At 47.9% G+C, this 14,299-nt stretch overlaps 4 protein-coding genes across 16 annotated transcripts in view; 1 reads left to right on the forward strand and 3 right to left on the reverse strand.

Annotated features, from left to right (window-relative positions):
* The window catches only part of LOC6727743 (filamin-A), a 34,088-nt gene extending 31,295 nt beyond the window's left edge, over nucleotides 1-2,793 (forward strand). For all 11 annotated transcript variants that reach the window (XM_016176549.3, XM_016176554.3, XM_016176548.3 and 8 more), the window contains 2 exons: nucleotides 1-2,032; nucleotides 2,095-2,793. In XM_016176549.3, coding sequence (XP_016034312.1) covers nucleotides 1-2,032; nucleotides 2,095-2,279 — 2,217 coding nt within the window. In that variant the 3' untranslated portion in view covers nucleotides 2,280-2,793. The remainder of the gene's footprint in view (nucleotides 2,033-2,094) is intronic.
* On the reverse strand, nucleotides 2,502-6,074 carry LOC6727744. The gene is made up of 2 exons (XM_016175486.3): nucleotides 5,839-6,074; nucleotides 2,502-5,780 (listed from the first exon to the last, which is right to left on the reverse strand). The coding sequence occupies exons 1-2, from the start codon at nucleotides 5,917-5,919 to the stop codon at nucleotides 2,919-2,921; spliced, it is 2,943 nt and encodes a 980-aa protein (XP_016034321.1). The 5' UTR covers nucleotides 5,920-6,074; the 3' UTR covers nucleotides 2,502-2,918.
* A 223-nt stretch (nucleotides 6,075-6,297) lies between these two features.
* LOC6739737 (serine/threonine-protein kinase 25) lies at nucleotides 6,298-8,777 on the reverse strand. Its single transcript, XM_002076594.4, has one exon. It carries the CDS (start codon nucleotides 8,487-8,489, stop codon nucleotides 6,567-6,569), a length of 1,923 nt encoding a protein of 640 aa, XP_002076630.2. The 5' UTR covers nucleotides 8,490-8,777; the 3' UTR covers nucleotides 6,298-6,566.
* Nucleotides 8,778-9,462: 685 nt separating this feature from the next.
* Nucleotides 9,463-14,182, reverse strand: LOC27206445 (uncharacterized serine-rich protein C215.13). Of its 3 annotated transcripts, none has more exons than XM_016175484.3 (2): nucleotides 14,025-14,182; nucleotides 9,463-11,712 (listed from the first exon to the last, which is right to left on the reverse strand). In XM_016175484.3, exon 2 carries the CDS (start codon nucleotides 11,677-11,679, stop codon nucleotides 9,901-9,903), a length of 1,779 nt encoding a protein of 592 aa, XP_016034323.1. In that variant the 5' UTR covers nucleotides 11,680-11,712; nucleotides 14,025-14,182; the 3' UTR covers nucleotides 9,463-9,900. The 3 variants fall into 3 exon arrangements, with proteins under 3 accessions (XP_016034323.1, XP_044779361.1, XP_016034322.1); XM_044923426.1 differs by lacking the exon at nucleotides 14,025-14,182 and adding an exon at nucleotides 12,357-12,377; XM_016175483.3 differs by lacking the exon at nucleotides 14,025-14,182 and adding an exon at nucleotides 11,867-12,010.
* Nucleotides 14,183-14,299: the final 117 nt, after the last annotated feature.

The raw sequence follows: 14,299 nt of genomic DNA on the forward strand, positions 1-14,299 counted from the left end.
ATCAACTACCATGACAACAAAGACGGCACTGTCTCCGTGCAATACCTGCCCACTGCTCCTGGCGAGTACCAGGTGTCCGTTCGCTTCGGCGATAAGCACATCAAGGGATCGCCGTACTTCGCCAAGATCACCGGCGAGGGTCGCAAGCGCAACCAGATCTCGGTTGGCTCCTGCTCCGAAGTTACCATGCCCGGCGACATTACCGATGACGATCTGCGCGCTTTGAACGCCTCGATCCAGGCGCCCAGTGGTCTGGAGGAGCCCTGCTTCTTGAAGCGCATGCCCACTGGCAACATTGGCATCTCGTTCACTCCCCGCGAGATTGGCGAGCACCTGGTGTCGGTGAAGCGTCTGGGCAAGCACATCAACAACTCACCATTTAAGGTGACTGTCTGCGAGCGCGAGGTGGGCGACGCCAAGAAGGTCAAGGTTAGCGGAACTGGCCTCAAGGAGGGTCAAACCCATGCCGACAACATCTTCTCCGTGGACACGAGGAACGCCGGCTTCGGTGGTCTTTCGGTCTCCATTGAGGGTCCCAGCAAGGCTGAGATCCAGTGCACGGATAAGGATGACGGTACTCTCAACATCTCGTACAAGCCCACGGAGCCGGGCTACTACATTGTTAACCTGAAGTTCGCCGATCACCACGTGGAGGGTTCTCCTTTCACCGTCAAGGTTGCCGGCGAGGGCAGCAACCGCAAGCGCGAGAAGATCCAGCGGGAGCGCGATGCTGTTCCAATCACGGAAATCGGAAGCCAGTGCAAGCTGACATTCAAGATGCCCGGCATTACCTCGTTCGATCTGGCCGCCTGCGTCACCTCGCCTAGCAATGTGACCGAGGATGCGGAGATCCAGGAGGTGGAGGATGGCCTCTACGCAGTGCACTTTGTGCCCAAGGAATTGGGCGTGCACACGGTGTCGGTGCGCTATTCCGAGATGCACATACCCGGATCACCGTTCCAGTTCACCGTGGGACCACTGCGCGACTCCGGCAGCCATCTTGTTAAGGCTGGAGGCTCTGGTCTGGAGCGAGGTGTTGTCGGAGAAGCGGCCGAGTTCAATGTGTGGACCCGCGAGGCAGGCGGTGGTTCCCTGGCCATTTCCGTGGAGGGTCCTAGCAAGGCTGACATCGAGTTTAAGGACCGCAAGGACGGCAGCTGCGATGTGTCCTACAAGGTCACCGAACCGGGAGAGTACCGCGTGGGCCTGAAATTCAACGATCGCCACATACCCGACTCACCATTCAAGGTGTACGTGTCTCCAGATGCGGGTGATGCCCACAAGCTGGAGGTTCAGCAGTTCCCGCAAGGTAACATCCAGGCGGATGCTCCCTACCAATTCATGGTCCGCAAGAACGGTGCCAAGGGTGAGCTGGATGCCAAGATTGTGGCTCCATCCGGAACGGACGATGATTGCTTCATCCAGGTGATCGACGGCGAGATGTACTCGGTGCGCTTCTATCCACGCGAGAACGGAATCCATGCCATCCATGTCAAGTTCAACGGCGTCCACATACCCGACTCTCCATTCAGGATCAAGGTGGGCAAGGATGTGGCCGATCCGGCTGCTGTGCACGCCAGCGGCAATGGATTGGACGAAGTGAAGACTGGACACAAGGCCGACTTCATCATCAATACCTGCAACGCCGGCGTTGGCACGTTGGCCGTCTCCATCGATGGGCCCTCCAAGGTGGCCATGGACTGCACAGAGGTTGAAGAGGGCTACAAGGTCCGCTACACCCCGCTCCTGCCTGGCGAGCACTACATCACGGTCAAGTACAACAACATGCACATCGTGGGCTCGCCATTCAAGGTGAACGCTACCGGCGACAAGTTGGCGGATGAGGGCGCCCAGGAGACGTCCACGGTGATCGTGGAGACAGTGCAGAAGGTGGCCAAGGGAGGCAAGAACACGGGCGTTCATCTGCCCACCTTCAAGTCGGATGCCAGCAAGGTGGTGTCCAAGGGTATGGGCCTGAAGAAGGCCTACATTGGCAAGCAGAACCAGTTCAGCATCAGCGCCACCGATGCGGGTGAGTAATATTCACACCCATAAAAGCCATGATGTTCATATATATTCTGTTTTTGTCTTAAGGCAACAACATCCTGTACGTGGGCATGTACGGACCAAAGGGACCCTGCGAGGAGTTCCACGTGAAGCACGCTGGCCACAACAACTATAATGTGCAGTATCTGGTGCGCGACCGCGGCCAGTACGTGCTCCTAATCAAGTGGGGCGAGGAGCATATACCCGGCTCCCCATTCCAGATCGATGTGTAGGGCGCTATATAGCCGGCCAGGCATATGTGTACGTGTAGATATATGCTTCGCATGTGTATGTGTGTGGGCGCGCATGTTCCAGGGTCAAAAGTCGTGTGTTTCTTGTTTTCATCATAACGCTCTTTGTTTAATTTTAATTTCTTGATTTATCATCATATTTTAGGTAAGTTTTTGTTATTTGTACATACATGGAAGGAAGAAGCTTCTGTTTTTCGACGCGCCATTTTCACTCTTTAAATTGATCTTACGTTTTATTTGTTTTCTTGTGAATACATAAAATTAACAATAGCCGATATGAATTTTGATAGACTTCATGGAAACGAACTTAAGCACAACTTCGACACACAAGAATTACTATTGCAATGCGAATAAATCTCTTAAACAATTATTTAATACTTAAGCGAAAAATTTATGATGATTAAAATGATTATGACGTATTATGTTTTCTATTATCACTATCGATCATGTAATTTACGTGAAATAAATCAAAACACAAAAAATGAACTAAAAACAACTTTTCTTATATAATTTCTTATGCAAGGATGTGTTTAACACCACCAAGAAATCCGTCATGTACAACCAAAACATGAACTTAATATATTTAAAAAATAGGTCTGAATGTGAAACTTAACTACTTAATCACTTGTCACCGGAATTATTCTCGAGTATGCTGTACACCGTTCCATATCGATTGATTTGATCGAAGATGTCATCATCGCTGGCACTGGAGCCCGAGATGTTTCCGAGGTTTTGCGAATCCTGCGGAGTACTGAGAGCAGCGGCGAGTTGGGGAGTCGGCTGATAGTAAACCGAGTGCCGGCTATCAAAGCTCCGACTGCCGATGTGGTACTTCATGTACTTGCGGGCCCAACGTTCTCCAATAATCTTTCCGAGTCCCTGCTCGGTCAGTGTAAAGTTGGAGCCTTCCGGTGTGGAAGGACTGTGCAGCAGAATGCCGCGCTTGGTGATCTTGATGGTCGCTGGAATCTCTGGTCGCTCACTTGCAGGCGGTTCGCACCCAGTGGTAGACGTAACTACAGTGCAGTCAGGATCCCCGCCCGTGGGGCTGCCCATCTCTTCCAAGCTGCTCGTTGGGGAGCTCGAGCTGTTCGTCGCTGTCTTCTCCTCCGTAGTGCTTACAGCGGCTGCCCTCTTGACACCTCGTCTCTTGGGAAGCACGCGGTAGCAAGCAGTGTCGTTGGCCAAAGCTGTGGAGTTGCACGCTACGCTCTGATTGTTGAATACCGGCATTGATTTCTCTGCAGGTGATTGGAGCTGCTTATTAGAGGGCTCCCTTTTTGTTTTCCTGCGCTTCTGTTGTTCCTCCTTGTAGGTGGCCTTCGAAATAGCCAGGGCCCGTTGCAGATCATCCTCCGAGTTTGATGCCCCATCATCACCTTGCCTTAAAATGCTTGCCGTAGTTGAACCTCCTGGTTTAGGTTTTGCCAGTACTTCTGATGATACATCGGCTGTCTCTTCACTAACTCGCTCTAACTTCGAGGTCGAAGTCACAGTAGAAGTTGTTTTCGTTTTTTCTGACTTTTTCAATCTCGGAGTAGACGGTTTTCCGGTCGCACCTGTCTTTCTAACTAACATCTTTTTTTCCTTATCTGCAACTCGTTTTTCAGATACGGTTTCAGTGCTGTTTTTTTCCAGGATTTCGTTGTTAGTAATAATGGTCTTCGGAATTTTGGACTTTTTAACAGCAACCCTTTTCTGTTTGGTAGACTTTTCAACGGCAGTCTTAGTCGATGACTTCTCCACGTGCATGACTTCCTCATTTCTGTCGTCGAAAGATACTCTTCCAATATGATCCACTTTTTCCATAGGACTAAATGTCTTTTCGTCAGCTACAGGGATTGTTGCTATATGCTGCTGCAATTCTTTTTCTTTGAGTGGTGAAGTTTCAATAATAGCCCTCTTAGGCGCTTTCTTAGCTGGAGATTCTAATGCTGCAGATGTATCACTTGCTCCGTCAACAGATACGCTTTTCATATGAGCAACTGGATTATAAATGGATTCAATTGGAGCCTTCGGTGCAGTCGGCCCTTCTTCTTGGATTTGTGCCAAACCATTGGGACGCGCTTCTTTTCTTAAAGCCTTCTTCGCAGAGGAAGTAAGATGAGTAATTTTACCTGCGGCCTTTGGAGTTGGAAATGAAATTCCTTTTTTTTTATCCGAACAGCATAGCAATCTTTTTTTTGCCAAGGCGTTATTTTCATCGGAAGACTCACTATCAAACATTTGCATATACTTTTCTTTCGATAAGACCAATTTGGAAGCAGAGGTAGCTTTTGAACTGAGTGGTTTTTGTTCGTGACCTTTGGAGCGAACGGATTGATGACTAATTTTCCTGGCATCCAGCGGAGGGTGCTTTTGCTTCCTAGTCTTTTCCGGTGACTCCTGGGTCAAATGATTACTTCTGTTCTCCACCACCCACTCTTCGGTTGAGCTATTGGCAATGTGAATGACATTGGAGCATAAGCGGTCACTATTGCAGCAACTACACTCGTTCTCCGGCAGCCTGGGTCTCAAGTCCATTTCCATATCGAAGGTGTGTTGGCGGCGCATAGTGTGCATGGTTCGAGATGCCATCTGGCGGTGGTGGTACTCGCGTTGACCCCTGCCGTACGGGCAGGACTGGTAGACACTTCTAGACAAAGCGTAATGCCTCCGGCAGGAGTGGCAGTCGCAGCCACCGAATGATGTATCTTCCTCGCTGCTAGATGCCGAGTCAAATATCCAGGAGTTTATGCGCCGCTTACGCAGATTCTTGCGTCTCATATGATGGCCGCTGGAGTAGACGCATTGCATCGGCGTCGACGCCAGGTAGGCCAGCTGGCGCTCCCTCTCACGTCGGCGAAGCAGCACAGCCTGCATGTGGTGACGATGCTCCTGCTCGTCACCGTAGGCGTACTTTGCCCGCAACTCGTCTCGTTTGTGGGAATGTTTACGGTACATCTTGATGGTGGTCATGTTGGAGTTCTTGTTGGTCGTGTGCGCATTGCGCCGGCGACTCTGCTGGATGTAGCGAGCCGTGTCGATGGAGTGCATCGATTCGTCGCTTTCGTCTGAGATTGAGTTGTGGTGCGGTGGGTGGTACTTTGGCGGTGAGGCCTCCAAGTAGACGCTGTTGTGCCTTCGCATCCAGCGGCCCACATGGTGTTCGATCTGCTTTTCATCAAAAGTGTCCAGAATGCGATCCAATCCCGCCTCTCGCCACTTGCGCTTGTGCTCCTCGACCACCGGCACCGTTTGATTAAGGATTTCCTCGATCTCCGCCTTTGCCTCGTTGTCCTCACTGGCGCAAAGGATCAGTGTCAGTTCCGTAACGCTGGTGGCGTTGATGTGGCCCATTTCAAGCTTTGCCTCGTCAGGCACATTGTCCTCCACAGCCTCCTTTGCCACGTCATCCAGTTCAGGGTCCTCGTCCTCGCCGTGGAACAAGTTGTCGAACTCGGCCACGTCTATCTCCATGCCGTCTTCCAAGTTGGCAAAATCCTATAAAAATAATATCGTCCATCAAGAAGAGACGCCACTTGGGTTTCTACGGACTCACCGCCATTTTACTGGACCAGGCCTTAGAGCGCTCGTAGACCATTGCCTCCAGCGTTTCCTCGTCCACCACCGCATTCGCCATAGCTATGTAATTATCAGTTCTCCGAATAATTGGTTAAAATTTATAAAAACTAAAAGAAATCTTAAAACACAAAAATAAAGGGACAACAAAAATGGCGTTGCCACTGGTGTTACCGTCTCCAGAGCGCCAAAAAATACACCAAAACGCGACATAACTAAACATTGCCCATTTTTATTTATATAAAACAAATAGAAAAAATTCTGTGTTTAAAGATCGTATTGATGTTCTATCCCCAAGGCTTTTCGAAAATATTTAACGATATCCTGTTTATTCAATAAGTATTTACTGCATTCTTCCCTAGCGTCCAGCGTTGCCAGATCAAATGAATACTCGGAGTCACCAATGCTGCCAAGTTCGCAGTAGCGCGCCAAAATCGAATTTTTTATTTTTTGTGGGGTTTTTATTTTGAAGTTATATATGTTTTACATTAGATTAATATTGCAGATAAACAAACGAATACATATTGTATGCTTAAATAACTGTTCAATTGAAATACATGTACATCGCTCCCGCTCCTCTGTTGGCCACTAATTGTCGGAATATGTCTGCTCCAGCGTTTCAGTTTGTGTTGTCTCAGTGTCGTTAATAAAGTTGTGTATATATTAAAGTAGGCTGCTTGGAATCGGAATTGGCTACGTCTTCGCCAGCTACTTGCGGTTGCGTATGGCGCGGTCCATGATCGTATTGATTCGCGTCTCCGAGTAACCAGGAACGAGCATGTGGATCAGCTCTTTCATAAATAGGTCGCTCACTCCCGGACTGGAACGTTCGGCCAGCTCGAACACAGACTTCAGGTCGCCGATGTCGCTGCCGACGCCTATGTTACGGCCGCCGGATCCTCCGCTTCCTGCAGATCCTCCGCCGGAGTACTTTCGCTGGATGTCGCTCAGCACGGGGAAGAGGAAGTTGTTCAGACAGGCGCTGTTCGTCTGGACTAGGCGTTGTCCCGCCCCAGAGTGCTTGACATGGCTGGCATGGTTGGTGGCCACATGCTCCTCGTGGCTGTGGTTGTTGCTACTGCTGCTGCAGCTGGCAGCCAGCGCGGCGTTAGTTGCATGGAATGATTCACGTTGGCTGCTGCGGCGCTGTTGCTGCTGCTCAGCCGTCGATGGAGTCGGAACAGAAGACTGCAATGGCAGGCCCAAAGAGGCACGGCGATCCTCCACTTGATCCAGAGGGGCGGCGGATCGCGATTGGCGCAGCTCCGGCTTCGAGCTGGAACGCTTCTGCTGCAGCTCACTGGCCGACGACGAGCTTGTGACGCTGCTCGGCGGAGGAGCTGCGTTCAGCATGGTGGTGGTGGCATGCTTGTTGCTCAAGTTGCTGATGTTATTGTTGTTAATGTTGTTGTGGTTGTGGACGTGGCTGTTCTGGGGGGGCAGGGCGGATGCAGAGGAGACACCTTCGTTGGCTGTAATGACCGACACGGAGGAAGCTGACGCCGACACGGCGGACACAGAGGACGATAATGTATTTGCAGCAGGGGACGCTTGCCCGCCACCGCCGCCGGCTGGCGAGTGTGTGGTCTGCATCAGCTTCTGCATGGTCAGCTCGTGCTCCTGCAACTGGAAGCTGTTGACACCCGCCCGCGGAGCACTGTTGATGTGCAGTCCCTTGACGGTCATGATCCAGGGCTCATCCTGGCTGCTGCCGCCCTGCTTGGCATCCGAGTCCGAATCAGAGTTCTCAGACTCCGTCTCACTTTCGTCGCCCTTGGAGAGCTTCCACTTCTTGAAGCGGTCGATCAGGTCAATCAGATAGGCGTTCTTCTTGGCCTTCTTGATGAACGGGTACTTGAGCAGCTCCTTGGCCGTGGGCCTGTTCTCCGGGTCCTTGTTTAGGCAGGCCTCCACAAAGTCCTTAAAAGACTTGGTATAGTTGCCCGTCAGCTGGGGCGGATTGTTCTTGGGGATGAGGAAGAGCACGCGCATCGGATGCAGCTCCGAATTGGGGGGCTCACCCTTGGCCAGTTCGATAGCCGTGATGCCCAGCGACCAGATGTCCGCCTTGGCATCGTACTGCGACTGCTTGATCACTTCGGGCGCCATCCAAAAGGGCGTGCCCACGAAGGTGTTCCTCTTGGATGTGGTGTTGGTCAGCTGGCCAGCGACTCCAAAGTCCGCTAGCTTGACATCGCCCTGTTCGCTCAACAGCACATTGGCCGCCTTGATGTCGCGATGCAGCTTGCGCTCCGAGTGCAGGTAGTCCAGGCCCTTAAGCACCTCGCGCAATATGATCCCGATGTGCATTTCCTCGAAGGAGCCGGCCTTCATAAGGTCCAAGGCGGATCCACCGCCCAGGTACTCCATGATGATCCATAGCTTGGTGCCCTTAAGAAAGCTGCCATAGTACTTGGTTACGTACGGCGAGTCGCACTGCGACAGCACCATGATCTCCTGCTGGATGTCGTCGATCTCATCTTCGGCCTCCTCCAGATCGATGATCTTGATGGCCACCACTTGCTGGGTGCGGTTGTCGATGCCCTTGAACACCTCGCCGAAGGAGCCCTTACCGATGCGCTCCTGCTTGGTGAAGATGAGCTCGGGATCGACTTTCTCCGTCCAGGACATGTTTCCTATCTGGTTTCTACTTCCCACTTCGTGGCTTCTGGCTCTCCTCCTCCACCTCCTTCTGGATTCACGGATTCCCTTGCTACTCCGCTGGCTCTCGACTGGCTTGTGTTGGACCCGACTGGACAGAACTGTTCTGCGGGCTATTTGGTGGCTCAGCTAAGCTGCGGGGGCACTTGACTAATAATTTTTTCGTTGGTATCTCATCTAATCCGAGAAATCTCTCTTTTTTTTTGCTGTATCGCAGCAGTATCGAATAGCGATTGGATATCGATATTCTCATGCCGATATCGATATATTTCCAGCTGTTGATTAGAGCCGCCAACCAAAAAAGAAATATTAAAATTAATATTTTATTATAATTGTAATAATATAATTTATTTCACGATTCGTAAGTATTTCTTTAAGTCTGGCAGAGCAACTCTTATTCTTCCACGAATATAATAGTTATTTATTTCCCCTTAAATTATTTAACTCGTTAGCAGTTATGAAAAGCTTAAATACGGGTAACTTATTCATTTATTTGCTTATTTGACTTAGGTCAAAGTTTACAACATATATTTATATAAGCTTGTATAAGATGTTAACGATTTTATTTGTTTACCCACTTCTGTAACTACAAAACCCATTTGGCAGCGTTGCCACATAATATTGAATATTGGAATGCGTTGCATCGATACCCGCTAAAAACGTAACGTTGCAGAAGAATTTCCTCGCCACTTAAATATTCAATTTTTGTTTATTGTAAATGGTTGTAGTTATCGAGTATAAATAAAAACATCTGGTTTCCTAACGATGCAACTAAAATGATTTGTTCCCCACCACTAAGGACGATTTTCACACCATTCAAAATAATTTTCTTTAAGCCTAATATCGCCAATGATGAATTATGTTAAAGAACATAAGTTATTTATATCTGAAAAAGAAAATCGTAGTGTCTTCAATACCCATGCATACACAAAAAATTCAGATATTTCGTTTTAATGTACTTTATTTATGAAATGTGTTACATTTTTCTTTTTTTTTTCTTTTGATATTGCGAAACAATATATGAACTCGGCGAAAAGATGACAGACTTTCACGAATATGTGTTTTATATAAAATTCCTTAAACAGATCACTACACGTAAGGGTTTTCTACGGTTGGTACCCACTTTTGCCTGGGTACAGATCATCAGATTCGTCGGTGGTTGTCTGGACACGGAAGTTCGCGAGGAGCCAACCAGCAAGGAATCTATGCCAGATCGATGTTTTTCCTGGCGAAAAACTACCCGACCAGTCCAGGCTATAAAACTTTCTCTTAACATGTAACTTTACGTCAGAACACAAATTACCGAAGAGGGTGGAACAGATATGCTAAGAGATAATCTTATCAACTAAGGGAAGGGTATCGTGTGGTCTGGCCTATTGTATTACATAATTGAGCAGATGGATCGGCCCTCGGCTACGACCCCGGCTACATCAGCAGCATCGGCCACCTCTTCAACAGGGGCAATGTTTTCCCCATCGCTGGACTCCTTGTCGCCATCCTCGCCATCAACGTTCTTATCCTCGACATCCTTCTTGGCGGGGCTTTCCTCCGCACCGGCCTCCTGGCCAACGGTCACGTCTTCGGCGGGTTGTTCCTCCTCCACTTCAACCTCTTCTGGCATGCCAGCCGAAGATGTGTTCAGATGTTGCTCCTCCACGCCGGAACTGTTCGGCTCCAGACGCAGACGGGTCGGAGTACCGATTGTTGCCTTGGAGAATCTCGAGCGCAGCAAGCTGAAGGGAGAAGCCAAATTCAGGCTAAACAAGTCGAAGCGGGCGCGCTTTGGCGGCGACGACATATCCACGTCGTGGCCCAGGTCACTGGTCGACTGAGAGGCCGCCAGTGGTGGGGGAGTGCGCTCACGCTTGCGGCCACGGCCGAAGAATGAAAACGAAAATGACGAGCTGTTGGGGATCTCTGATCCGACTGTGGCGTTCATGCTTGCGTTCGTGCAGTTCGAGGTGTCCAGATCGCTGTTCCCGCACCTGTAGGTGCCTATTTTCGAGGGCGTCAGAGAGTCGATGGGTCGTATGCTGCGCCTGCCGCTGATCTGGGCGAAAGTGCGAGCCGGAGTTCCTACCGGCGAGCTGGAAGTCTGGGCAGCCAGCTCTACCTCGTTGCTTTGCTTGTTGCTACCGCGGAAGCTGAAGAGACTGCGTCCGGGCGTAGATGTAGCCGTCGGCAGGGCATTCGAATTGCCGTGGACGCTGCGAATGGGAGAGGCATCCACTTGTAGTGATTCCATATCGACATCTTCTTGTGGAGACAAGGAGTTCAAAGACGATGAAGAAACTGATTCGGTTTTCATCTTCTGGGCAGGCGAAGCGTTGCTTGCCTTGCTGATGGGTGACGTTTGTTGGCTGCCCGACTTGCGTGTAGACTTGCGATCCTTAGTAGGAGTGCTGAGATCAGGAATAAACACTACTTCATCGTCGATGACCGCAGCATCCGCAGTCGTTTGAGAAGCGGAAACAGTACTCTCAACGGTAGCAGCTTCCTTTTTGGTCTCTTCATTGTCGGCTTTGTCGGAGGAGACTTCAGCTACCTCCTTATTTTCGGATACCACCTCCTTATTTTCAGATACCACTTCCTTATTTTCGGATACCACCTCCTTATTTTCGGGTACCACCTCCTTATTTTCGGATACCACCTCCTTTTGCTTATTTTCGGATACCACCTCCTTTTGCTTATTTTCGGATACCACCTCCATTTGCTTATTTTCGACCACAACCTCCACATCTGTCTTCTCGGCAGCGCCATCCTTATCCTTATTCTCGGCACCCACTTCCTTTGCCTTCTTTTCCGGCAACTTATCTTTAGATTTCTCTATTTTCTGGTCTTTGCCTGTTGAGCTGCCATTCTGAGCCTTATCTTTGCCATTTGCCGACTTGCTTACGCCGTTCTGGCTGGATCCGGACGAAGAGGTCGATCCTGACGAAGCGGACCGCGGGTGGTTGCTCTTTTTTACCGGCAAAAATGACTCGGTGATCTTTTTGTTGCCATTCTGTGGGCTATTTGAGCGGCTGTTGCTGCCAGAAGATTGCTGCAAGCGCGTGACGGTGGAGCCGCCGCTCAGCGAGAGTGGCAGACGACGTCCCGATCCAGTGCTTCCAGTGCTACCTCCCCCGCCGCTTGAGTTGCTAGCCATTTTGCTTAACATTGATTAGGTTTCCTTCGATGCGTTGCACGATCTCTGCAAGGGAGAACAAACAAAGAGAATATTTTATTCGTTGATTTCAGAGTGCTGTGAAAACGAAAACATAAAGTAAACACGAATTGATTTGTGCTTTGTTTACACCACATTCCTTGCGAGAACCGGCTCTGAAATCAATACCCCACCCACTTACCACAGATTTGCTGTTCAGCATGAGAATGTAATCACAGTTTCTGATATTTTCTACGCTAAGCGTTTTCTGTCGGATTTTCTAGCACGTCCGCACAGATTGAAGTCTGAAGCTTAACTCTAAGGTACTGTCATCCTGACCCGGTTTAAGTAGCTAGACAAGGAATCGCAATCATTACCTGCAACGTGAGGTATGGACAATCTACCTGCCGATGCAGCTGCCATTTATGATGGACATGTGTGCAGAGATTAGGATGTGTTAATTACCGGGAATAAACGGGAATAAGCCCATATGCTAATTTCTACCTCCAAATTTCAAAATCTAGAATAATACTCGTTTTCCACTTTGGGGTGTGTAATTTCGGTTTTTCTGCCCGATGGCTGTTTTTTTTTTTTTCTGCTTGAGTGACTTTCACTTCCCCCATATTTTTAACTGGCTTCCGTTCTATTAAATGCATTCAAAACAAACTGAGACAAACTTAACAAATACTGACCAACACGCAAAGCTGTTTGCACCAGTGTGTTTTACGTGTTCGCTTTGAGAACGGCTGAAGTGAAGAAATTCGTCTGAAATGCCAAGGGAGGGAAATTTCCTTGCCATAGGCTGACGTATACTGCACAGACAGCTCGATGCCAGATAAATGCGAAAGTTCAGTAAAGTACTTTAACAGGATTGCCGCATACCCTAAGCAATCATTCAAATCGGATTTTTTGTGATAATATACTTTTGTGGGTTTTGTTGAGTAGAAATACTGAATACTAATTTAAGACCAAAAAACTTTAACTAATAAATTTGGTCTTGGGTACAAACAAATAATGCGCGAGAAACATAAATAAATTTCATATAAAGTCCGTATCCTTACTTTTTTTTTTGTTTTAGTATACCATTGTGATCAGCATACCTCAATACTTGTTGTAAGGGTATCAAAACTAGTTGCACCCAGGTGCATTTATTTAGGTGAAACGTTGGGCAAGGAGGGAAAGGGGGAATTCGCTTAGAAAGAAATTGCATTGAGCCGTTTTCTTTTTATTTTTATTTTGTTTTTAGAAAGTGGAAATGCGAATGCTGCAAAATCGCGGACAACGAACGATGCTGCGAAAAATACATAAATACATAAAAAAATAATACACACAATTGCAGCGAAAGACGGCAAAAATGAGTGTTTTTGCGAGGTTTGCCATGCAGATGCGAGTGTGTGTGTGTGCACACATGTATTTATAGCCAAGCCCTCTTTGATGGGGAATTATCATTGTTATTGCAGTGCCCTTTTCGTCGTTTGTTTTGATATTTGCTTCGCGGAGTTGACTAAACTCGAGCATAAATGCCTGTTTATATGGTCGAGTGGTTAATGGCGGTTCTGCTCCAAGTCTAGTTAATCAATTTGAACGAGCTGCGATCGGATCGGCAAAAAACATAAACAAGAGGAAGAGTACAAAAAATCAGAAACCCACACATGTGCAGCGACAAACTGTCTGTGAGTGGGAAAGAAAAGGAGGCATACAGTGCGCGCCAGAATATTGCATACAGCACAAAAGGAATAAAAACTCGACAAGAGAGAAATCTGAATCAAACATGACTATTTTGATAGGCATATTTAGATAGCTAGCGTTTTGTTTTTGAATCTCTCATTTATTTGAATATAGATAACGATATTCATAGATTTAATGATGCAGTAGATAATATTGCATTAACTATATATTCAGATTATTGTTTAATAGAGAAGCATATCAAGCTACTTATAATTAGAAAACAAAAATAAACAAAAGTTTGACATCCCAGGTTTTTTGACCTGGTCCACTATGCTTTGCCACCACTGTACCATGCAATTGTAGGAAGCTGATACCGCGTTCGTTTTTTAAAATGGCGGCGCGACAGCCGCAATTGGCGATAATTTGTTTGGAGAAAGGAAAATATGTGAGCTCGTGGGCGCGGGGGGTGCAATAAAGACCTTTTGCGGGGCAATAAAATTGATGTTTCTAACGCCTGATGCTTTTAATTTTGCGCACTTTTTGCAATATTATAATTATTTCTTTGTACGCGCACAAATTTCTGTATGTATGCCACGCTATCCTACCGCAACATAAAGGATGCGCAGGCAATCCTCGCAAAATCCGCAGCTTGTTAGCTAATTGTAACCCAATATTAACATAAGCACACCCACCTTGTAGCGTTCCAGTTCTAGCAGCACAACTAATACTTAAACAGCAATTACTTTGCGACAAATTAAATGAATTCAATTCAACCGACGCCGACACAAACAAATTACAACCAACGCGCTAGTGTGACCTTAGCTACCACGTGGGGAAATACCACGTGCTGCCGACCATCGTTTTGTCACGGTGGTTCAAGTCTTGGAATTTCTACATCCATATGTAAAAACTTAAAAACTGATTAGAATAGTTAAATAGTGTAACCAACTTTAAAGTTAAAAGAATT

Source organism: Drosophila simulans, chromosome 3R (assembly GCF_016746395.2).
Source record: "Drosophila simulans strain w501 chromosome 3R, Prin_Dsim_3.1, whole genome shotgun sequence".
In the NCBI taxonomy this organism is placed as follows: domain Eukaryota; kingdom Metazoa; phylum Arthropoda; class Insecta; order Diptera; family Drosophilidae; genus Drosophila; species Drosophila simulans.